Below are 24,737 nucleotides of genomic sequence, written 5' to 3'. Positions count from 1 at the left end.
ACACTATGCACTCAAACACACGCACGCTATGCACTCAAACACACGCACGCTATGCATTTTCTGAGAGTGTTTTTTTCCCCGCATTTTGATGCTGTGAGCAAAACATGCTCACAGGCTTCTCGCCAACTGTGTTATTTCCTGCCCAGTCGATAAAGATCTGGCGGGCTATTCAATACAACAGCGACAGGGTGAGCCTCGTTAGAATAAAACAAAAAGGACTATGCGGCTCGAAATGCCTATTAGATGGGGGAAAAGACCAACGGGTTTGGTTTCGCAGTAAACACTAGACACTAGGTATTACCCTGCACTCAAACAAGTGATTTATCCTGCCAAGAAGCCAAATAAGCAGACATCTCTTGTACATATTTCTTAACTCCTTTTTTCAGTTGCTTTGCTTTCGATGGGAAGTCCGCGATAGAAAGAGAATCTTTATCAATTCACTTCTCTTCCCCTACCTTTCGGGTATTTAAACTTGTAGTAAGACTAGAAAACCAGAAGATATCAAATCCCCGAAATATGCTAACGGTTTTAACGCCTAAAGAAAATATTCCAAAAAGCATTTTATTATTATTTTTTCTTTAAAATGGGGCATTGATTCCTTAACCGTTGGTTAACACATGTTATTAGTCTATTGTCAGTGCTACAACCCGCAAACTGAGCCCCATAGCACACAAATAATCTACTCGCTCCCGCGTCGCAAGAAGTGATTGAGAATATGCGACCTCTTGAATTTGAGTGGCTAAGAGGCCACTGCGCTAGGAGCAAAATGCCGCTTTAATGTTCTCAGGTTCTCGATTGTCCTTAAGGGGAGAGTGAGGGGGGGGGGGGGGGGGGATGGAATGCAAAATGTCGATAGGTGCAGTAGATGCAAGATGTCTAAGAACACGAAAATCTGCCGTGAAATCCAACAGCATTTTTGAAGTAACGAGCTTTATTATGTGCCTCGTGTATGTAATCAATATTATTTTGTACATTTATTATGCTACTATCCGGTCTGTGTTTTCACCGGAAAACACAGACCGGATTTGGCGTCCGATTGACCACCCTTCTCCAAAAGAACCCTTAAAAGCGTTCTCAAATATCTGTAATCGTGGTATGCGAGCCAGCTTTCTCTATCACGAAGATTTCTTACATTTCTGACTAGCTAGCTGAATACTTTCTAAACGTAATCACCATAAAGTAAATGCTTTCTATTCCGTTTCCAACATTTAAAAAGTCCGAAACATCTTGCAAAGATCTTTTTGAACTCCGCTCGAAATTCTTGTAACCTCCACGCATACAGCCCAGGGTTTAGAATCGAGTTAGTGTAGACCAGCACTTTTAGACATAGTTTGGCCTTTATGCTCGCAGGTGTCTGCTTATGCCATATATGGAACATAATCAAGCAAATACGCGGCCACACTAGCAACACGAAAAGCCCAATGACCAGCGCAAGTGTCTTCGCTACTAGTCGGTCCGACAGCTGCTCCGCTGTGGGGAGCCCTGGGGACTTTTTGCGCCGGAAGCGATGACGAGTAAAACTAGAAGTGTACTTCCTGTTTAAGTTGGTGCGCGCGTACTTGATCTTACGCGCAAGTCGGTGATTCAGTGGTGGGTCCATCACGATAGAATTACTTTGTGAGAGGCGAGTGCTATGAAAGGAAGACATCGAGGATGCCGAGCACTTGGTGCCTTTCCTCGATGCTGCACCCTCTACAGACAGCGCTGAATGATCTGTGGTTTGAACTGTTGTATTACCATCCAGCGTAGCCTCACTGGCCTTTGCATCTTTTCTCACGTCGGCATACTCTTGCGCACTCGACTCGCAATTTGTGACAGAGATAAGGGGTGACCCTGATATCATCGAAGATTCGTTTTTTGTTGCTGGCAGAATTTGATAGTTCCCAACCTCTGTCCGAATTACACACACACCCATCTTTCTACGCACAGCTCCTTTACGCATAAGCTTGTCCTCGTTCCCTGTATTTAGGTAACATCTTTCATCAAAACGCTGAAGCTCACTTCCAGTTGTTATGTCTTCGCCGTCTTTATCGCAGGCTAAATTTGGATGATCCTCAAGGTCCCGCAAATCAGTGTGACCTTTATCGGCTGATAGTTCTAGTTGCAAATTGTTTTGCGATGCTTGCGTTTTTGCTCGACACGAATTTTTTTCGTCTTGCTGTGTCGTGTTGCAATGACCAACGGGCAGCCTACTTGAACAAGACATGGAGTAAATGGCCTCGGGCCATCTACATGGCAAGGAGTTCCTAGCATTTCCATGATAAGCATTCTGTACTGCATTGCGAGCAATGGTATGGTCGCCATCCGTAGTCGATAATCCAGACCAACCCTGCAAAGAATATGAGCTCAAGTCTATGATACTGCCATGGATAGTTTGATGTTTGGTTACATGACGAATGTATTGTTTCCTACTTGTCAACATTTTACTCTCTCCACAGATTCGTGACTGGCTTAAGGAGAGATCGCTAGCGGCAGAATTTGGATTAAACTGGCTTTCTATTGCAAGAGTATTACCGTTCCATAATTGAGTGTCTTCTAGACTTTCGCTTTTATCCTTAGAGCTACCGCTAGTTTTGGTTAAGTGATACCCAATCTCTTCTAAGTTTGCTTCCTTATCTCTTTTGTTATTTAGTATTCTTCCTTTCTTTTTGAACCACATGAGACTCTTTTTAAACCCGGATATATTCGAGCCAGCTCCCTTGTTCTCTTGATCAGCATAAGTTTCGCTTGCGTCTTCCAGGTCCGTATCTGTGTTCGTTTTATGAAGAGAGTGACACAGGGCGTCCACCGCGGAACCTTTGTTAAGCTTGTACCATCGTAACCTGACAGACAACTGCTTTACAAGCCTAAACACTTGCCAGTTAGCAACACATATGATCACCGTCATAATAATGACAAAGTTGACAAAAATGATAAGACCGTGTTGGGCGCTTACACCGCTATACTCAGGAATAGAGGTCAGGAATATAGAAACGACCCATATGGTGACAATAACCGATAAAGTAATGCGCGTTGAATATCGAATACGAGTGCGATACTGTATAGGGAACTTCAAAGCCAAGAAGCGATCTATACTTAGTGCGGCAAGGTTAGCGAATGAGGCGAGAATGGTAGCTCTTCCTACAAAAATGGCAGCTTCCATGACGTTTTGCCTGGGTTTAGTCGTTCCTTGATAGGTCGCCAAGTGCTCCGCCGCACGAACGGGCACAAGAAATCCCGTCACCAGCAAATCGGCAATCGCCAAAGACAGCACGTAGAAATTAGTTGCTACGTGAAGCTTCTTGTTTCCCAGCACTGCCAGACATGTTAACGTATTCCCGAATGCACCCACAAGGCAAATAGTCAGTTCCACAACGAAAAGACCAAGATAAAGCCCCGTGTTTTCTTCTTCGTGCGGATCTGTTATATTGATCATTAATTTGTCCGACGTAGAGGAATTGGCATCGGGTTTACGAGCAAACGCCAGGGCCATACTCTCACAATGCGCGAAGGCCAGTGCATTATACCCTATTACGGACCGACTAATTCGCGCGGCGCGTATTGTTTTGTACATAAGCACTTAACATTTTGATAGCGGTTACATAAGTCTGTCCTTATATGCCCCGGATATGTGTCACCTATCCTGCCATTCGGGGTTCGCTAACAGAAGGAATCGCGTGCGACACAAAGGAACGTGTCGTGATCGACTCGTAATTAGGCAGACAAACATCAGTGAAACTCACGAGAGCTGTACAGGCTGAAATCAAGAGCCGATATAATTGTGTTATCATTGAATAATTAGTGGTATTTTATGAATGTGCATATCTCTACTGATCAGGGAGATTTTAAGAGCTGTATACCGCAATTATAGATCTGACATGTTTACGTTAAAATTACGCTCTTTATCCCCTGTGGTTTTGCACTTAGTCAGTTTTTTCACCGGCAGATTCGAGGCTGCTGGTGAAGGAAAAAGGAAACGAAAAGAAAATAAATTTCCATTTCAACATTGTTTGCGTGATAAAAAAAATAGGTCATCAACTAAATGAAATGCTAGTAAATGTATCTTGTTAAAATGTGGGATAACACTTCAAAAGAAAAAAATCATTTAGGCCCTATTTGGATCACTAAATGATCAACGCGTACTCAGCCCTTTAGTGTGCAAAGACATTATCAAGGAAAATGGCGCGAGTAATGGAAAAAGCATTGTGACACCACGTCACTCGGTTCAAAAAAAGAGCATATCGTCCTACTATATTAGATGTCATCGAGCAATAGATAACCTTTGCAAAAAAAGCACGAATGTATAATCGGATGGCGCATTAGCTGGCTCTTAGCTTGGATTTCAGAAAAAAGGAGAAACGAGTTGCAAACAGACAGTACTAACATGATTCTTGTAGTAAATGATTCTTGCAGTAAATTGAAACTCGTAGTGGTCTTTTTAGCTGAAGCCTGTAACCTCAAATGTTAATTTGGTTAGCTTGTATCACGAAAATTGTGTGTTTTTATCGATGTTATTTCAACAGACGGAAAGTGGAAATTTGCGCTATTTAACATCCCCTCGAAGTCAGACTAAATAGAAATGTACTTCAATGGTGAACAGTGCGCATGTGCGAGTTTAACATTCCCTTAAATTCATTTCTACATTAAAATCATAATTCAATTTTGTTTTTTTCATGTTTAAAATGCTAGAAAAAATAAGAGAAAGACAAAATTTTCTCTCATATAAAGATCGACTAGATAGCTTGATGGTTTACCCATTTCCGCACGAGCTTAATATAGCAGTTAGCATCAGAACACAATGCTTTTGTGCTAAGATCACGAACTCACTTAATTGAGTTCGGCTATTACTACCGTGATCGTGTACGCGAATGGCTGTCTACAACTGACACAAAGCGTTGGATGAGAGGGATAGGGGGAATTAAAGGGGCAATTGGACGCCGGTCAAACCATAATCTTCGTTATGGAGAACCAGACTGATCCCCTGTGTGATGGACTGCATGTCTGTGATTGAGTACAAAATATCCTAAGGAAAGCCAACCGATCGACCGCAAACTTGTGCCAAAAAAGGAAACAAACGAAACCATATTGAAACCGCTCTTTTTTTTTCTCCCCGCTTGACAAAGGCAAAGAAGTTATAGGCGAGGCGGGGTAAATTTCACAACCAATAGAAGCGAGGACACACATTACCCTTCAAATTTGACAACCATTTGTATACCATTCTTCATTATCTATACACCGAAATATATGGATCGATATTGCTGTTTGTTTCCGTAGCAAATTATTGGGTTAACCCCCCTCCCCCTCTCATAACACGCCACCAAATTATATTGGCGATCCATGGAATTGCGTATTATAAGATCGCGCGCAAAAAGCGATATCAACGTCTGACCCTATTTCTGTATTTTGCAACACCGCGTTACAAGACATCGACTAAGGACAATTGCGTGACTCCAGAAGATCGCGTGACAAAAATTATATAAAAATTATGACTCAAAGCTTTTGTTTGCTCTCCTTTGCTGAGTTGGTGGGCTTTACATAATCCAGGGCAGCAATGATTTTCACGGTGTAACGTCCGGTTGGGTCGGGCGACGATGAAAACGGCATTATTATTTCAAAAGGGTCATCAGCTTAATATCATGAAAACACGACCATGTGTAGAAAGTGAAATGAATACTTATGCATCGTACGATTTCATTACGCAGTGTAAGGAGCCCATCATTTTACTTTTTAGAGGGGTGACACTCATTGAAAAAAAATAATAAATAATAAATTTCATATTTATTTCATTTCAATTTTAAAATGCTCTACAAGATGAAGAAACAATTTATCTACAACCAACAACAGACACATGCATGGGTATAGAAGTACCCCACTCAACCAACTAATGTCGTACGTGGTCCCATGGACGACCCGGGACTGGAACAAGCTGCCAGATTCTGTGGTGGTGGCCATCTAGCCAGCAACCGCTGACCAAACCAAACTTTGTTTTTATCATCACCTGCACACTGTTAATCATTTTAATTTAAAACCTGCACTGCACAAGTCATGCACCTTTCAAGAAGAAGAAGATTTAGTTTAAATAGTATAAAAAGTATAAATAAGTAAGTAAGTATAAATTGCTACCTACATACCATATTCAAAGTAGTTGGTTAGTTTTTCCTAAAAAAAAAAAAAACACAAAAACGATAATCCATCCAAAACTCTCGTGGTGTATTGTAAACGCTGTGCGGTAAACAGGTAGCATTTGCATAATCCTGCTGATTCTTTTCATTACATTTTCAAATGAAGAATCGTTCTTTCATTGGTAATTACTGTCGCTTAACAATGCTTATCAATCACGTGTTTATATCCTTGCTGTCATCTTTTAGCACACAAGAAGTCTGAGCTCTGTCAAAAATGGGTCGAAAAACAGGAAATTACCGGCGTAATTTCGCGCGAATCCTGGCGATTCTGTTCCTTATATTCCAAGGAGGAGTCCTTGATTTCTACTTGACCAACGGAGAGGGAACATCTTGGTTCGCATGGCTTGTTACGGATGTTATTGTTTTAGTAACGTGGATTGTGGCGATGATAATATCCTACAGAAACTTGAAAAAGATACGCCGAGAAAGAAGCACAAATTTCTTCAACGATGAGCTGGCATTTGCATACCTCGCCTGGTTTGTGTACTGCTTGCATCTCGTGCCGCAGATTGCGACACTGTTTCGTCTCAAGGCCAATGAATTAGACGAAAAGACAATGGTGTTTGGGCCGAATATGCTGAAGATGTGTTTGTGTATAACCCCGGTTCTCGGAGGAGGAGTTCTGACGAAGGACGATGGAACAATGTCGATACGAGATGATATCTACCTTATTACACTTAATTTTCGCGTCATTTTAATTTCGCGAATTTCTCTCCCCCTCCACCTACGCCGCGCATTTCCCCCCCCCCCCCCCCCCCCCCTCCCCCTGTGGATCGCGTTATCCAAGATGGCGTCCATGGTATGCGAACTTCGTGTTTTCGTTTTTTTTGTGCCGGAAAAACTATCAAAGTCTACAAGTAGGCTAAGTATAATAAGTCATAAACTAGCGGAGGGGGAGACAGATTAGTCTGAAAAAGAGCTGCAAAGAACGAGGAAAAGAATGACAATTCTGATTGACAATCACCTCCTGAAAATATAATTGATAGGCAAACAAGTAGAAAGAACTGTAGAGTTATTTTCCCCTCAACCCCCTTCTACTACAGGACTACATTGTAGGATATTCTTATAATGACTCACTTAGCTTTCTTATGCTCTTAGGCGAGCTTAAAAGCTCTTCCAGCCGTCTCTAGTATTGGCCCTTCTTTAGTATCGGCCATATTCTTTTTTAATAGATATATATTTTTATATTCATTTTTTAGATATATATTTCCAATTAAGTGTCCTCAGCTCTCTTTCTACATAACATAGATTATTTCTTTTGAGTGAGTGTTATTTCATAGTCGAAAATTTGGACACCCATGCACGGGTATGGGTGTCCAAAGAAAGAATCATTGTACGCTTTTCTTGTGTATTTTATTTCTAAATAGCCATATTTTGCTATTCAAAAAGGAAATCAGAATACATTTGGTCAGAGTGGAATTTAGCCACTGCGTATTTTTATACACTGAAATTTAAGGACGTCCCCAAGAGCCTTAAAATAAACCAAAAATAAGAACGGCCCAGCAACCTCAACTGAAAATTAGGCGTTCTTGGCAAAGCATCTGTCTTTGCCTACATAATAAAATTTTACCCAGCATGCTGTTCGTGGCTAAAGAGAAGGAAGTTCCCCCGTCCGCGTAGTCCTGGTGCAGAGCAACAAGCCCCCATCCAAGATGGCGGCCACGGGAAGTAGTTCGTCTGCAACCCGCGCTTTCGCACAGAAACTTAACAAGTACGTCCGGCTAGCAATTTTCCTAACACATGCTAAAGACTATCTACAACATCCGCTGCCTGAATTTACTTGCCATCTATTTTTAGGAACAAACCGGCAGCCGAGGTGAGGCGTAATGTTGTCTCGAGTGTATTCGTGAGTCAAGCAAGCAAGCGTTCCTCTACCATAGATGAATCTTTTCTACATTTGGCATCAGGGACGGTAAGGGAGGTCGTTAGGATCTATACTTATTTTAGTTTTTATATTGTCATGCGTTGATTTAAGGACGGCCAGGATTCTATTATTTCGGTTATATGCTGCGGGGTGGTACAGTAAGGGTGACTGACGCAGAAGTTAATCAGTAGTATAAGAATAACTCTTATTGATAAACTGACGTTTAATTGACTGATAGAATCGATGGGTCGGGAGATATTCTTGTAAATGGGCGCTGTATTGTATGATAGTGAACCCAGAAGAGAGATCGGTGTCTTAGTTGATAGAGTCGAGCTCGAGTGAAAAGTTCGTATCAGCTTTGATGGTTTTAGTGCTGGCACCCGGCCATACCGAGTTTACTACGTTTATAAAGTGTTTTAAAGCCACAGGCGTATGACGGTACAAGCACGTTCACATCCCCCCTTCTCTCGACAAGCTCTTTTAAATGTGTTTCTTTATTTATTTTTAAGTTTGCATTTAAACCAATGTGTTAAAAAATATATTATTTACATTGTCAAAACTGTCAGTATTCTAGGCTTAAAATGAAATCCAAGTGTTTCTATTTTGTCTTGACACTGCAGTGGTGCAATAAGACTGCTTTAGATTTCATCTTGGTTCCTTACATGTGAGAAAAAAGCAAAAATAACAGCTGCACCAAGTTGACAGTGTCTGTTTCCTGTATGTGAGAATGTCTGAGCCATGTGACCCTGACTTCACTGGATAAAGTTATTACAGGCCTCTCACAGCGTGTGATGACCAAAACAGCACTGTTGTTATTGTCTCATCTTGGCCTCACACACTGAGTCCCAACAAGAATTATATTTTTGAAGAATTCTTCTATGATCTTTAATTGTTTTCAGCAATGACAATGTAAGTAATGTATGTCATTTCATTAACAAATTTAGGTTTTTCAGGAAGTCAATTTGGCAAAGGTAAATTCCAAAGAGAAATTTTATAGCATTGTGGCTGGATTCATCCAACATTCGTGCTTTGATTAAGGCACAAAGAGAAATCAATTAATTGACAATGTCACATCCCCCCAGCCCCCAACTATAGTTGTCAGGTTAAAACATAACCAGGATAATTGAGAAATTCCAATTTATAGCTGTGCTGATATTATTAGGATTTTTTTAATGAAAATAAATCCTAATGAATAAGTGTCACCATTTCTTTGATAAAAAATAAATCAAAAGACATCTGATATGCTAAGTCTATACTGAAATGTTGAACACACTCTTTAAGCCTGCTATTAGAATCTGCAAGAACAGATTAACAGATTTCACATTACTTGTAAGTCTGGTTCATTTGCAGTTTGCCGGGCAATATTTCTTTGAATGAAAACTCTTATTTACCAAGTATGTAAAAAGATTGCAAGTTATTTATTATGCAAGGGCTTAACACATTGACCCCTCAACCCCCTGTCAAGCCTGTACCAGCTATGAGAAGTACCCACAACCCAAAAAAATCATAAATGCAAAAAAAAAAAAAAAAACGCAACAGGATGAAAGAAACTCAGGCATCAGTCTGAGAGATAAATGGTCTTGAAGATATGTATCCAGACAAGGTGTTGGCATCTACTCTTAAATAATAGCACAGGTTCTTTGACAAATCTCAAATCGAACAAGGATAATAGCAGAATCACCCCTCTCAACAAAATGCTAAAATACCACACAAGGGAGAGAGAGCAGCAAACGCAGCTCAAGACTCAAATAGATACCTTCTTTTCACCCCAAAGCCAAACAAATCAATTCCAGGTCATACAGACCTGGGATAGCAACGTAAACAATTTTGAAATTAATTTGGTTTCAGAAAAGAAAGCATTTAGGAGAACTGTGGTGATTCATTAGAAAATTATTTTCTCACCCAGGCAAAGCCAAACAAGAAAAAATCACAATGAATCCACTTTTTAATTATGCCCCACAGACCTGTAGCTAGGATTTTGAGTGAGTGGGAGTTTGTTAACTCCCTTAGCAGACTATTTTTTTTTCTTAGCTAGCTCGCCCTAGCTTGCGGTGGAACTTAATTTTTCTTTAAGTAAGCGGACCTTCCAGTTGTGTGGGGTGGTACCCCCAGGCTACAGGCCTGCCCCAATAGACTTAAGGATGTCCTAAAACACTCTCCCAATATGCTCATATCTCATTGCCTTTGTTGAAAAATGCAAGCAACCATCAATATGTGCTTGCTTTAGCACAGCGATTAGAGATAAGGGATGGGACCGCGAAGCACTGTTGGAAAGCTAGGATACTGCTGACTAGGTGCAGCAGTGACTTTGATGGACTGTATAAAACTCAAAATAGAGCGGGGAGGTATCTTTTTTCAGGCTGTTTTTTTATCAATTTAGCTAAATAGCCAGGAGTCAATGTGTTAAAGAATATTCGTTGTAATCTATTGTGTTGTTTCTGCGTACTTCGGGCTTTATGGGGATTTTATGACATGCTAATCAATCAATTAGATAAAGCGTAGCATTGAATGATGAAATGATTTAATTTTGTGGTATTCTTTAACATGTAGGTTCCACTGTCAGAGGTTGTGAATCCTTTGGACTTTGAGGAGTTTGTGCTACAGAATCAGCCGTTGAATGATAATGAACCTGATGCACACATGTTTGATTTTCCTGACGATGACATAGAAGTCACAACCACCCCCCGCCACTGCCGCACCGTGCAGCCAACAATACCTAAAGATATCAGGTCAGTTGTGAGCATTTATCTAATCAGCAATTATATTATGAATGATGAATGATTAAACTTGGAATCTCAAAAATAATGATCACTCCCTGGACTTTAGAAAATCTCTGATTGAGCTAAATACGTTGTATTATCTATGAGCTGTATTCAATGCAAATATATGTAAATGAATCGAGTCAATTGTTCTATCTTCATTTGCTGGTACTTTATTTGCATTGAATACAGCTCATGGATAATACGATGTTTAAACTTAGCCTAACACACAAAAAGACATTTGGATTTTTTTACATTTGCACAATTTGGATAGTTGCCGTATGAACTCTGTAAGGCATGACTCATGAAAATAGAACTAGATTCACAATTCAGCAAAAAATTGCAAAGTAATATTGTGCATTAAATGTTTTATAATATACAATATTTGGGACCATTCTTTATCATACAGGCAAGTGTTAAAATGCTGCTCATCTGTTTTGTAGTCTTGATAGTGACCTATCCTGCAGACAAATGTTAAAATGCTTCTTGTCTGTTCTGTAGTCTTGATAGTGACCCTCATTTGAAAGACTGCGTCCACACCTACCAAGCAGACTGGTCTATAGTCAACAGAAGGTATCTAATTATCTTGAACTAAATACTGTATCTTGAACCTAATTCTACAAACGTTGTCAGTGCAAACAGCAAACGTCAGTTCCAAGACCTAAGATGTTTATGGTCACTTGCAAATGTTGTAAATGAACTCTATGGATGCCAGAACCATACCTTAAATGGTCTTAAACATATGATTGATCCATATTCTCCTGCATTTGAAAGAAATCTAAACTGATCCATGTTACAGTACCTTTCAGTCATTAGAACTTCCAAATAGGAGAACTGCCAATCAACATTTGCTGTTTGCAATGATAATGTTTTCTGAAATAGCTGTTCAAGAGAAGACAAGTATACAGTAAATTAGGTGAATCGAGTTCAGCACTCTCCAGGGCCCATCTAATCTAATCCATGTGGATTAGATATATTTTTTAGTTGCACTGTAGATAAACTTAGATTGTAGCTATGTATGGGCTTGATACATTCCGTATGCACATTGATTTCTAAATTTTCTGCAGTAAGCATTATCAATTATAGTATTTATTAAATCCATATAAGTATTAATTTTAAATTTGTAATATACAAAGGTAATTCCAGCTGCAGACTACAGATCAAATTTATTATTAAGTTGCATTTAAACAAATCCAGCTTGCAAATGTGTCATTCCCTATTTAATAACTCCAAAAATGAGTTTAGAATACTACATGCTGGCTATTTGTATTGACTGCTGGCACTGTAGCAGGCAAATTTGATCTCAGCAAATAAGTTCTTTGTTCTTAACTAGATATCAGTTCAGAAGTGCAGAAGAAGACAAACCTGATTCAAGAAGAAGGATCAATCGTTCTAGAAGTTTCATAAACACCCTTCCTAAGCAAATTTATGAGTCTGATGAGAAAGTTAAAGACGATCAGGTTAGTTGCCTTATATGCTTTTATATAAGAGAGCAAAGACAACAGGAAAGAAATAGAAACATTAGCATGAACTGGAAATGTTGGTGCACACACAACTTTTTTTTACTTATTCTTTGTTTTGTAATAGAAATCAAACCAGGAGAAATCTCAGGATGGTGGGAGCAAACAACAAGAGGATGCCCCCAAAGGCAGCTGGGCATCAAGGTAAATTGTTTGCCTCTTTTAATACTGTCATGTATTTGTGGGGAGAATTGTTTTAAACTAACTCAAAGGCAAGAAGTGAGGTTTTCTGCTGAGGCTACCACTGTCTATTGTAGCAATAGCTATTGGCATGACTACTCTACATGTTCATCATTAGTACAAATTGCTTTTCAGTATATTCGACCTCCAGTCTTCTCAGGCTGACGAGCAACTGCCAACACTTCTCAACCATACCCCTGCTGAGGAGATTGACCAAGATAATTATGACCAGAGGCAGTTACAGAGAATTCACTCTGTGTTCTCAGTCTTCCCTGCTCAACAGGTTAGGGGTTGAGTGACTCTTGCCAAATCTATTTGTTACCAAAGTTCCAATGATCAATATGCTATGCTAGTTTTAGCATCTAGAGCATACATACAGCATACATACAGTAGCAAGCTTGAAAGCAAACAAGGCTTAATTTCCTTAGAATAATAGCCAATACCATAGAAAAAAACAGGTTATCAATGAATCAATCATTATGTAATGGATTGTATATGTTATAATGTTGCTTCATATATTCTATGTGAGTTGCATGTTGCTTGCTGCTTGTTGAAAGTTGCATGTTGCTTGCTACTTGTCAAAAAGTTGAATGTTGCTTGCTGAAAAGTTGCGTTTGGCTTGCTGCTTGTTGAAAGTTGCATGTTGCTTGCTGAAAAGTTGCATGTTACTTGCTGCTTGTTGAAAAGTTGCATGTTGCTTGCTGCTTGTTGAAAAGTTGCTTGTTGCTTTTTTGCTCTTTGCTTGCTGCTTGTTGAAAAGTTGCTTGTGTGTTGCTGCACTGCTGGTATTGACGTCTGTTCTGTCATATTAGGAGGAAGGAATTGAAAAGAGAGTTCCACCTACCATTCCTCAGCAGCACTTTGGCCAGAGAATATTAGTCAAGTGTCTACAGCTCAAGTACGTAACGCTTGTCTTGGAGAGTGGATTTTTGGCCTTGGCAGCCAAAAAGTGGGTCATTCCTTATTAAGGAATCTTCAAATCCTATGCTTTTTCCATATGATGCCTATCACCGTGCACCCCCCCCCCCCCCCCACCCCCCTCAGCCAATACGCCTGTCTTTGGCGGTCCTGTGGTGTTCTGAGTCTGTCACCGTCCTGTGCAGCATATGTATCTACGGTATCCAGTCACTTCGTCCACAACCAACTCGTCCACAAATTGGCTCAACTCATCCACAAGTAGAGTCAACTCGTCCACAAGAATAGAGTCAACTCGTCCACACATAGTTTTTACAAAAATGTAGTCTCGTAGCATAAGTGTTTCATATAAAAACTTCTAACTGTGAAAAAGAGAGTCTATTTAGAACTTTATATGCACAGTAATTCAGAACGCCAATTCGACATAAAACATTGCATTAAAACGAACACAAATTCAATACGAAAATTACGATCTTATTCCTTTAATACATCCCGAAAACCTACGTAACGAGCATCGAATTAGTCCCCGGAATACGTAATCCCTGGAATACATAGGATTGTATAGTTACAGTATTTAAGAAATAAGAGCGAAATTTTCGTGTTGAATTTGTGTCGGCAGTGTTTTCTTGTTAAACAACACAACGGTCTCGAAGCGGCGTAAAAGGAATTACTAATCTCAGCCGCATCACTGAAATCGCACAAAAATAACTAAACAATCCTTAATCTTCGTATTCCAGGGATTAATTCGGTGCTAGTTACGTAAGGGTTCGTGATGTATTAAAGGAAGAAGAGCGAAATTTTCGTATTGAATGTGTGTCGGCAGTATTACTAGGCATGGGATGTACAGTACTGTTATTCACGCATATGTATATCTACTTAATAGGCATGGGATGTACAGTACTGTTATTCACGTTGTTTAATGTTTTAGGCTTGATCTCGAGGTGGAGCCCATCTTTGCCAGCATGGCGCTGTATGATCTTAGAGTCAAGAAAAAGGTACAGTTGTATGCAATTCGTTTATGCTTACACTATATGATAAGCTGCTCTTTAAGCAGCATTTGTACCAGTTTACTTTTGGTGTGCTGACGGGATCCAAACCACAAAATACAAAATAATATATCAGAATCTGCCCTATTTAACATGGCAATCCACACTAAATAACAGAATCAGTCTCGTTTCCCTCTAACTAAGCAAAGCCACATGCTGTCTGGCGTACACACATGGTTCTGTTATTTTTCGTTATTCCATTCTAATTGTAGCAAGCTTTCTTGTTCAGATTTCAGAGAATTTTTACTTCGACATGAACAACGAGTGGTGCCGCAAGCTGCTGAAGGACGAGAAGCGAGACATCTCGACTCTGAGTAGATCCGCCATCTTCTCCATAACCTACCCTTCCACAGATGTGTTCCTTGTCATCAAGTTAGAGAAGGTTTTGCAGCAAGGCGATATCAGCGAGTGCGCAGAGCCTTATTTGAAGGATACCGACAATGCAAAGGTACACCCCAAATACGGTGAAGTGCTGATAAAACGATTACTTCGTGACTAAGATTGTCTTGTTCAGCACTGTGATCACGATGGATCTGTGTATGTCTAAGATTGTCTTGTATAGCACCGTGATGAATTGTATGTCTGACTGAGATTGTCTTGTTTAGCACCGTGATCATGATGGATCTTTGTATGTCTGACTAAGATTGTCTTGTTTAGCACCGTGATAATGATGGATCTGTGTATGTCTGACTAAGATTGTCTTGTTTATCACCGTGATAAAGTGTATGTCTGACTAAGATTGTCTTGTTTAGCACCGTGATAAAGTGCGAGCGGTGGCTGTGGCTAACTGTGAGCGCTTGGGCCAGTACCGCATGCCCTTCGCCTGGACGGCCATTCACCTTATTGACATCATCAGCGGTACGGTGACAGCTGGGGAACCGAGTACGCCGCAAGAAAGGGAAGGCAGTGCGGCAAACAACCCCAACCGTAAGGTGTGAAATCAACGCCTCAAGTGGCTTAGTTGAGTTTGAGAGTTAGCCTTCTGTAGGAGAGCCCTATCCTCAAAGCATCTGAAAAATCATGTCCCCGTTGATGTCATCAACCACGTTATTTTATGATGAAAAGCTAGTCAAAAACAATTTAAAAATGAATGATATAGAGACAACAGCATTTGATCTTTTCATATCCCTAGCCTTCGAATCTGGGGCGCTTTCCTAATGTGATAGTGCATATGATGTGTCTAGTACTTCTTTTCTTCTTCAAATAAATAGTAGAATCATACAATTCCATTGTAGTCAAGCACCATTGAGACTCCTCCAACAAGTAAGACCACAAAGCGAAAAGATGCCGAGAGCTTACCGAGAAGCTACAACGCTATGATAGAGCAGAGGAAGTCCTTCCATGGCAGCCATCTTACCCATGTGGGAGACTCGCTTGATTTTGACGTTCTGCCAGACCTCAGCAATTTCAGACCCGTCACTCTCTCAGTGTCCAGCTTCTTCAAACAGGTGTGTGTATAACCCTTGCCTTCCAAGCCTCTCAAAGTAGTAGTTTTTCATACTGTAATGATATGCTTTTCACTGTCAAGTATAATATATATTTCTCAGTCAATTGTAATCTTGTTGTCATCGTTAATGAAGAACTGTGGCATTCAGAACTCAGGATTTTGCATCCTTCAATTAGTAGAGCCTTTCTACACGACTCAGACGATCCCCTCCATAACTGGTTTAGATTACCTTCATAGATAGTTAGATTTCAGACTACCGAGTTCTCCACCATGGAAATAAAACTGCCACACGTGGTATTTTCGCTTAATTGTATCAGTAAAAGTTCCAGCAGTTGTAGCAACCGATAAAGATAGTGGTCAATCATCTAGCAGAGTGCGTTCAAGTACAGATAAAGGGCTGTGGCCCTGTTCTTACATCTAACGTGATTTTTTTCTGGCAGGAGTCTGATCGCCTAAAGGACGAGGACTTGTACAAGTTCCTGGCAGACTTGAAGAGACCCACCTCCGTGCTCAAACGCTTAAAGTGTATTCCTGGTAACTCTAGAAGAGTGTTGAAACTGTGGAATTTGCTGTTTTTTTTTTTTTCTGATACAGTGTGCTTGTTTTCTGTTAGGGGTGATAAAGTTGGACATTTCCCCTCCTGGAGAAAACCCACCGTACTGTCTCACTTCTAGTCTACATCAGGTACTGACAGTAGATTCGAATTTTTTGTAATTCTCAGTCTGGACCCGTTGACTTGAATTGACTTTCTTAAGATATAGAAGTCTGTAGTTATGGCATACTGATAACGTATCTTTCACCTAGGTCCATCCGTACCCTGATGGTCAAGGTAGACCCACCAAGGAGATAGAAGAGTTCGCTCCCAGAGAAGTCTTCTCTCCCTTCGTTATATACGAGTGAGTACACATCCCCTAGTTAGCATTCATTGGCCATTGTGAATTGCCAGTATTCTCTTCCTTACTTGCGCGCCTTTAGTGCCGGTAGACTGATTGACTAAATAACTCTTTGTGTTCAAGGAACTTGCTGTACATCTACCCACAGAGCGTAAATTTCTCTAGTCGCGGGACGTCAGCACGTAACATCGCGTGTAAGGTTCAGATCATGAGTGGCGAAGATGAGCAGAATTGCATCGAGGTAGGCATCTATACGTGCACCCAACTACTGTCTTCCTATCATTGTAATTAACACAATTCCAATACATCGTGGTAGGCATCTTATACATGAACTCAACTAACTGTATTTTCCTATCCTTGTAGTCCACACAATTCCATTCCTATAATTGTTTTTGACCAATCAATTTGACCGTCTCTTTTGTTAGTGCATCTTTGGCAAGTCAAGCTGTGCTTCCATGTCTAAGGAGGCGTATACTCATGTCACCTATCATAACAGGTTCGTACGTCATGCAGCACCACGGGTGGATTTGGCTCAAAGGTTTTTGGGGTTGCAATCCCGCTCTTAGAGAAAAAATACATGCTTTAGGAGGGATCGTGCTTTGGTCCCTCCTATGCATTCGCATTTAATGTTCTCATATTTAATATTAATTTTATCCGTTGCTCCTAATATTTGAAGTTTATGAGGCTGACCTTCGCACTTTCTTCTCAGAACGCCTGATTTCAACGAGGAGATCAAGGTGAAATGTCCCGCCCACCTGACCGACCAACACCATATCCTGTTCACATTCTACCACATCAGCTGCTCTCCTGGCAAAAAGCCCGACGAGAAGGAGGTTGAGACGCCTATCGGGTATACGGTAAGGGGACAAGACCCGACAGGTAACGGGTAATGGGTCTGTGCAGCTATGCCAACCTTTTAAGCTATTTAAAAGCAAAGGGACTGATAAGGAGAAGAAGGTCGAGGCGAATATCGGATATACGGTAAGGGGTCAAGACACGACAGGTAATGGCAATCCTTGTTACTAAAGGTACTAAGGCAACCGTCTTCAACCGCGCTCATCCCCCCCCCCCTCCACCCTTTCTGACCGAAAAAAATCACAAATGGTAAGGCGTAGAAAAAGACGAATTGTAGAAATAACGCTATGGCATGTGGCATTTATTCATTTTACCACTACAGTTAAGAAGTATGATTGACGAAATCTAGAAACAAATGCAGAAAGTCGCGCCCATTTATCATTCCTATCATCGTAAATATCTAGAATAAAGTGAAGACTTCTTTCTAAAATTGTTTGTGCCGTTGCTGTTAGCTATACAGAAGCTATTTTATCCACTCAGCATCAGACGAAGCTGCGGTTTATTACAATGGGGGTTGTGACTGCCTGTTTGTATTGACAGTAAATCTGTTGTTTTGTCAGTGGATCCCGATGCTGAAGGATGGTCGTTTGGCTCTTGGCGAGTTCAACCTACCTGTGTCTTTGGACAAGCCTCCTCACAGCTACAGCATGCTATCCCCTGAGGTATACTATGTCTGTTATGCATAGGGTATCAACATTATAGGGCTTTGTCAAATTGTAACGTAGACACGTTTTGCAGCTTATCTTATAGTCTCATTGGCTACATCAAGTGATTAACACTTTCTAGATTATGTGTTTAAGGCGGTTACGGTGAATAGGATAATGTAATATTTATCAGGTCGGATTTTACTCCAATTTCTTTGGGGTGATGGCTAGCTCTACCCGAAACCCTCATCATATGTTTTTTCCCCCTAATTTGTTGTAATGTACGATTTTCTGTACAGGTGCAGTTACCGGGTATGAAGTGGGTTGAGGGTCACAAAGGGGTGTTCCATGTCGCCGTCAGAGCCGTCTCCTCAATACATACACAGGTAGGCGAAATCCTAGCGCTTCTAATAGTATAGCTCCTCTGGACAGCATTCATGTTGAGCTTTGTTGTTTTTGTTTGCACTTGTAAAGATTAATAATAAAGGTGCTCCTGGAAATACCTCTAGTTTTGCTAATGAGGGTGGGCTATCGGCTGCATTGACTTAATGGCGGTTACTGTTTTTGCTATCGCTGATAATGCTTGTGCTCAACATAATAACTTATATGCCCAGTGTTTTTTTCTCAGGACCCGTATATCCACAAGTTCCTGAAGATGTGTCATCAGATAGAAGGCCGCATGTTGTCCCCATCACGAAACGCCGAGGGCAACCTCGAGATGGTGCTGCGTAAGAGCATCGTGGACTTGTCCAAAGCACGCGAGGAGCCCTTGGTCAGGTTCCTACACATCATCATGGACAAGTTGATCTTGCTGCTGGTGCGGCCACCTGTTATATCTGGTACTGTAGGTAAGATATGCCTTTTGTCACATCATCATGGACAAGTTGATCTTACTGCTGGTGCGGCCACCTGTTATATCCGGGACTGTAGGTAAGATATGCCTTTTGTCACATCATCATGGACAAGTTGATCTTACTGCTGGTGCGGCCACCTGTTATATCCGGGACTGTAGGTAAGATATGCCTTTTGTCACATCATCATTGACAAGTTGATCTTGCTGCTGGTGCGGCCACCTGTTATATCCGGGACTGTAGGTAAGATATGCCTTTTGTCACATCATCATGGACAAGTTGATCTTACTGTTGGTGCGGCCACCTGTTATATCCGGGACTGTAGGTAAGATATGCCTTTTGTCTTTTTTGATTTTGGCCGAGTTTTTCATTACATACTTGTCCAATACTCTGACAAATGTATGTATTGCATTGTTCCCTTCCATTGTTTTACCTCGTTCTCTAATACGCTCGTGTGACCATAATTGTTTCAGACAGTGCCATGCATAAATTTGTTAGAGAATTGGACAACCCTCATTCCTCAAGCTTCTGTCAGAAGTTAACTTGCAGCTAAAAGTACTTATTTCATACTTATTTCCTTAAGTAACGGTTTACTAGGTTAATGATGGTTAATTTGTTTTCCTTATGCAAGCTAGAAAACTGATATTCCTTCCTCTTTGTTGGCTCCCAGTTAACATCGGTCAGGCCGCATTTGAGTCTCTGGCGCAGATCGTAAACCGCCTCCACTTGCTCCTAGAGAACAACCAGGATGACCATAACAGAAACGACCTCCTGGCGTCGTATGTGACCTTTGTATTTTCTGCACCCTACACCCTCTCTCCAACTGCAACGCCCGAGCTCTACCCAGGTAAGATAATATGCTAGGCATTATCCATCATTCGTCACCCATCATTGTTTACCCCCATCCTTTATTACTACGTCCAAACTCTGCCCAAGCTAGGAAAACTAGGATTACTTTTTGCCAGACATACAACTTAACGTCCTACACTCATTGTCTAATCACCAAACTCGTGCTCTCCCTATCCACGAACACCACAAAAGGCTAAAAATACGACGCCCATCCCCGTTCCAAAAAAAATGTAAAGACATTTGTAAAATTATCTCAGTAAAAAGATATCTCTGCTTTGTGCAAATTCACGTCACGTTGAGATTTTATTTGCAAAGCTGACCAGAAATATAAAGAAGAAGGAGAAACCGTCATCCAATCCCATTGAACGCGAATGGGATATCGTCTTTCTATATAGGCAAAGACAATAATTAGATGTTGATCTTTATTTGGGTTATATGTGTATAGCTTTGATACTCGGCTAAATGTTCAAATAGTAAACGTATAAATGTATGTTCTCTCCTTTCTTCTCCTCAGGTGACGGGTTTTCGCGCATCTCTGCTTCCTCTCTTCACGCACCTCACACCAAGCTCACCATGAGCAGCAGCAATCCTCAGCTAAACGCAGCTGCCGCGGACGACGAGCGGCAAGGAGGCAATGGAGGCTGGGAGGAGGAGAGGAGGAGGAGTGGTAGAGACAAATCCAACTTGCCTGGCAACCGCAGCAGCATGGCGGAGGGTAGAGTGGGATCCATCAACGTGCCTGGGATGCCCTCTAGCAACAGTAAAAAGGTAAGTTAACTGGCTGGTTAGTACCCTGGTTCCAGAGACCCCAAGTTTCACTACTCACGAGCCGCGAAGCGGCGACAACAAATGAGCGTACGAGCCGTTAAACAGAGAGAAGGAATGAAGGAGACTGGTAGTTGGTTAGGCAACCTGTATAAGTTCGGCTCCAAGAAACCGTAGAAAGGGTTTGTGTGGGGGAGCCATCCTATGCAAACATGAGTGAGCATGTGAGTTGCTTTCTTTATCATCTGAACATAACTCTTTCCTGCTTTCAGCTTGTTCATGAGGAGATTGCTCTCCAGTGGGCGGTTGCCAGCGGACCTGTCCGAGAGATGGCCATGAAACACGCTTGGTTCTTCTTTGAAGTTATGGTAAGCCGTATAGATTGAGTAGAGGTGTTTCCTTGTGATAGTTGTCGTAGATAGTAGTTGATAGTTGTTGATAGTAGTTGTCTAGTCTGTTTATTTACATAGACTCATGGTCAATACACATGACTGTAAACTTAGCTGCGGAAGTTCAATAAATAATTGTTATTGCAGATCAAGAGCATGGCTCAGCACCTGGACAACACAGACAAGTTCTTCTGGCCTCGCAAGACGCGCTTCCCTGACCAGTTCCTTGGCGATCTCCGTGCTCTTGTCAACACCACAGTCCAAGAAATAGTGAACAAGCAGAACGACTTCGCGGTGGTACAGGACTTGAACTCCAGTCTGGGATTCTTTCTGTACGACCTGCTTTCATTCATTGACCGCGGATTCGTATTCGAACTCCTAAAGAACTACTGTAAGGAGGTGTGTACTGTTGGCAAACATCTTTAACTATCAAAAAATCGTTTTTGATAAACAATATATAAACCTATTTAAAGTCCAATATTATCCAAACTTAACGTCATAAGTATATCTGAAGTCCAATCTTATCCAATTTTGACGTCATAAGTATATCTGCAGTCCAATCTTATTCAATCTGAACTTTATCAGTATCTGCAGTCCAATCTTATCGCACTATTTATGAAAGCCGCTTGCTTTATTTTGCATGCATGGTGTGTTATGGGATAACAGTTTAGTTACATCTATATTTTGTGTTGTATTCCCCTACATTTTTATAAATGATAATAAGCTGTTTGCATTGTATTTTGACTTCAAGTTCGTCGTGCGTGGCTCTTCTGTTCTCAAAATCAACTATACATAGTCACGGGAACTTTCTATTGTTAAAGCATTTCATCATTTCTCACCAGATGTTGTACCAGGGAACTTTCTATTGTTATAGTATTTCATCATTTCTCCCCAGATGTTGTACCAGGGAACTTTCTATTGTTATAGTATTTCATCATTTCTCACCAGATGTTGTACCAGGGAACTTTCTATTGTTATAGTATTTCATCATTTCTCCCCAGATGTTGTACCAGGGAACTTTCTATTGTTAAAGCATTTCATCATTTCTCCCCAGATGTTGTACCAGGGAACTTTCTATTGTTATAGTATTTCATCATTTCTCCCCAGATGTTGTACCAGGGAACTTTCTATTGTTAAAGCATTTCATCATTTCTCCCCAGATGTTGTACCAGGGAACTTTCTATTGTTATAGCATTTCATCATTTCTCCCCAGATGTTGTACCAGGGAAGCCTCCACTCAAGCCTTGGTCAGCTTAGGCTGGAGCTTCTCCGTATCGTCTGCAGCCACGAGCATTACGTCACCCTGAACCTCCCCTACCCCACCTCCCTGTACCCTTCCGAGCCCTCGTCCCCCACCACCTCCCTCTCCTCCCTAAGCAGCACCACCTCCGGCGACACCCTGACCCCTGGTAGCAGCATGGCGGAGCTGTCCGTGGCATTTAGGCAGCAGCACTTTCTGGTGGGATTACTGCTGTCTGAACTCGCGATGGCACTGGAGGGGTGGTAAGAGCGTGCCTGGTGAAGTAGTTATTTATGTTACTATTTTCCTATCGGAGATACTACTTTTCTACAAACCTTATAGATGCACGTAAGTGTTCGTAAAAGGATGTTTAAAGTAATTTGAAATACCTAGAAAAGCAACTGTATTCCGGCGACAGCGACTGGCGATGAATTTTTGTGAAATTTGTTGGAATGGTAAGAGATTCTAACCAAAGATCAGCAAAATCTTAGTAGCAGGCTTGAGCTCGAAAAACCTCGAAGCCTTACATTAAAAGCGGACTTGCTTACAGGAAGCTATGCCCACGCGATTAATAAAGGACAATTGTATTTGTGGACTAACTCGCACTTTCTTTCTCACAGTGACTTTAACCTCCAAAGCCAGGCCATTGATACAATCCGCGACCTGCTAGCCTGCCACGACTCCGACACGCGCTTTGACGACCCTGTGTGCAGGAGACGAGTGGCTGCCCTCTACCTCCCCCTCCTGGGGGTCGTCATTGATGCGCGAACACAGCTCCACGGATATAGGGCCGAGGAGACCAGCGGTCTCAATCCTGACGTTGCCATGGCAATAGCCACGTCAAGTGTAGCGTCACAGTGGTATGAGTCACGCCCTGAGCTAGGAACTCAGGTAAGCTTTTATACTGTACGCTTTTTTAATTGAGGGAAGAGTATATGTTTTGACGATGACAGTGGAATACTGTGGGAAGCGTTCTCAAGAAAGAAAGAAAGAAAGGCATGGCCTTTTTGTCGTATATATTTGAATTCTTCGGGAATCCAAACGTCACTTAACGAAACACCGACTCTCTACGAGTGAAGTAAAAGGAACCAACTCCCGCCAGGACTTGAGTTCTCGTGACTAATTCACCGAAGTCTAGCTCAGCGAATCTAAGCTTGAATTCAACAGTTTACGATAATAACAAACCTTCAACACCACGAAATAGCGTATGTTTATAAATTCTTTGGTTTCTACCTTCCAGATTCTAAAATTCACAAATGTAATATTCCGTCCATGGCTCTTTGACCTGATTTATTCGCATATCCTAGAGAAAGTTGAGAAACGCAACATCAAATAGCCGAATTGGTAAATGAACTCTATAGATACCTTGCAATAGCACACTGACATAGACATCCTCGCTACTCGGCCCTAGACATGGGATGTGATGCGCATGGTCAGACAAAAAGTTTATTGTGAAGTGTAACATGCGATCTGAACTGTGTTTTAAGTTTACGATTTTTGCAAACAGCTTTCCCGCGCCCAGCAACTCAGCCCCGAGTCCACGCGCAACCTTCTCATGGGCTTCCTGTGGGTGTTGAAGAACATGGACCCCACCGTGCTGGTTCAGTGGTGGACCGACCAGGATTCCTCCAGGTTTGTTATCCGGGGAGGGGAGGGTGGGCTGGTATACACGACCAGCACTCCTCCGTTTTTTTTATCCGGGGTGGGAAGGGTGGGGTTGTATACAAGCGGGATTTTTTCAGAGATGTAAAAACCTGGCTTTTACATTGGGGACTGTGAATCTCTGTAAGGCTTAGTGAGTTCTGAGGAAGTAAGCTACGCCTCTTAGTGCCAAGAGCATAAGCTTTTCTTCTAGGGCGTAATCTTTTTTTGTTTGTTTTGGATTGATGACTGTTCTGTACTAAAACAAATGTGCATATGGCACAACTCTCGTAATCATTAAATCCACTCTTTAGATCCACAGCATTTCCGCTTTTGCGTTTCTTCTGTAACCTAAATTCATTGCGCTATGAGCCAAAATATACACAAAATTATGCGTTTGCGAAAACGGCGGTTTTCAGTCTGCATCGTTAGCTAAATTGTCTTTTTTTTATGCGCTTAACCTGTTCCTGCTCGGGCTTAATTTGAGTGCTGTTCTTGGCTAGGCTGGGTCTTTTGCTAGATGTACTCCACTTGTGCATCACGCAGTTCGAGTACACGGGCAGGAAGGAGGTGAGGAACAAAAACGCTTCCACCGCCCCTCGTAGTAAGACCCTAGGCGACGCCAAGGCAACCTTGGAAGAGATGTTCAAAGGCGAGAAAAGCGCGGCAAGGCAGATGATGGAGAGACACTCTAGGGCATTTGGCCAAGGTACGTAAG

At 41.5% G+C, this 24,737-nt stretch overlaps 2 protein-coding genes across 2 annotated transcripts in view; one reads left to right on the top strand and one right to left on the bottom strand.

The window, feature by feature from the left end:
- Positions 1–913: 913 nt before the first annotated feature.
- On the bottom strand, positions 914–3,746 carry LOC5516358. Its single transcript, XM_001636347.3, has one exon. The coding sequence runs from the start codon at positions 3,551–3,553 to the stop codon at positions 1,160–1,162; it is 2,394 nt and encodes a 797-aa protein (XP_001636397.3). The 5' UTR covers positions 3,554–3,746; the 3' UTR covers positions 914–1,159.
- A 3,188-nt stretch (positions 3,747–6,934) lies between these two features.
- Positions 6,935–24,737, top strand: part of LOC5516326 (dedicator of cytokinesis protein 7-like) — a 34,954-nt gene continuing 17,151 nt past the window's right edge. The window contains exons 1-29 of the mRNA XM_048727015.1: positions 6,935–7,872; positions 7,959–8,073; positions 10,576–10,754; positions 11,286–11,357; positions 12,118–12,244; positions 12,372–12,448; positions 12,620–12,767; positions 13,297–13,382; positions 14,328–14,394; positions 14,675–14,893; positions 15,198–15,377; positions 15,681–15,893; positions 16,333–16,426; positions 16,506–16,576; positions 16,697–16,788; positions 16,909–17,026; positions 17,211–17,281; positions 17,495–17,642; positions 18,201–18,302; positions 18,584–18,670; positions 18,913–19,132; positions 19,806–19,982; positions 20,499–20,752; positions 21,022–21,117; positions 21,286–21,537; positions 22,352–22,641; positions 22,999–23,269; positions 23,886–24,010; positions 24,523–24,728. Of these exons, the coding sequence (XP_048582972.1) occupies positions 7,814–7,872; positions 7,959–8,073; positions 10,576–10,754; positions 11,286–11,357; positions 12,118–12,244; positions 12,372–12,448; positions 12,620–12,767; positions 13,297–13,382; positions 14,328–14,394; positions 14,675–14,893; positions 15,198–15,377; positions 15,681–15,893; positions 16,333–16,426; positions 16,506–16,576; positions 16,697–16,788; positions 16,909–17,026; positions 17,211–17,281; positions 17,495–17,642; positions 18,201–18,302; positions 18,584–18,670; positions 18,913–19,132; positions 19,806–19,982; positions 20,499–20,752; positions 21,022–21,117; positions 21,286–21,537; positions 22,352–22,641; positions 22,999–23,269; positions 23,886–24,010; positions 24,523–24,728 (4,216 nt within the window). The 5' untranslated portion in view covers positions 6,935–7,813. The remainder of the gene's footprint in view (positions 7,873–7,958; positions 8,074–10,575; positions 10,755–11,285; positions 11,358–12,117; positions 12,245–12,371; positions 12,449–12,619; positions 12,768–13,296; positions 13,383–14,327; positions 14,395–14,674; positions 14,894–15,197; positions 15,378–15,680; positions 15,894–16,332; positions 16,427–16,505; positions 16,577–16,696; positions 16,789–16,908; positions 17,027–17,210; positions 17,282–17,494; positions 17,643–18,200; positions 18,303–18,583; positions 18,671–18,912; positions 19,133–19,805; positions 19,983–20,498; positions 20,753–21,021; positions 21,118–21,285; positions 21,538–22,351; positions 22,642–22,998; positions 23,270–23,885; positions 24,011–24,522; positions 24,729–24,737) is intronic.

Source organism: Nematostella vectensis, chromosome 1 (assembly GCF_932526225.1).
Source record: "Nematostella vectensis chromosome 1, jaNemVect1.1, whole genome shotgun sequence".
In the NCBI taxonomy this organism is placed as follows: domain Eukaryota; kingdom Metazoa; phylum Cnidaria; class Anthozoa; order Actiniaria; family Edwardsiidae; genus Nematostella; species Nematostella vectensis.
This window is presented reverse-complemented; position numbering and strand designations above follow the sequence as displayed.

Bases quoted from the DNA above. Each gene is read 5' to 3' on its own strand.
- LOC5516358 (XM_001636347.3), bottom strand. From the start codon at position 3,553: ATGTACAAAACAATACGCGCCGCGCGAATTAGTCGGTCCGTAATAGGG.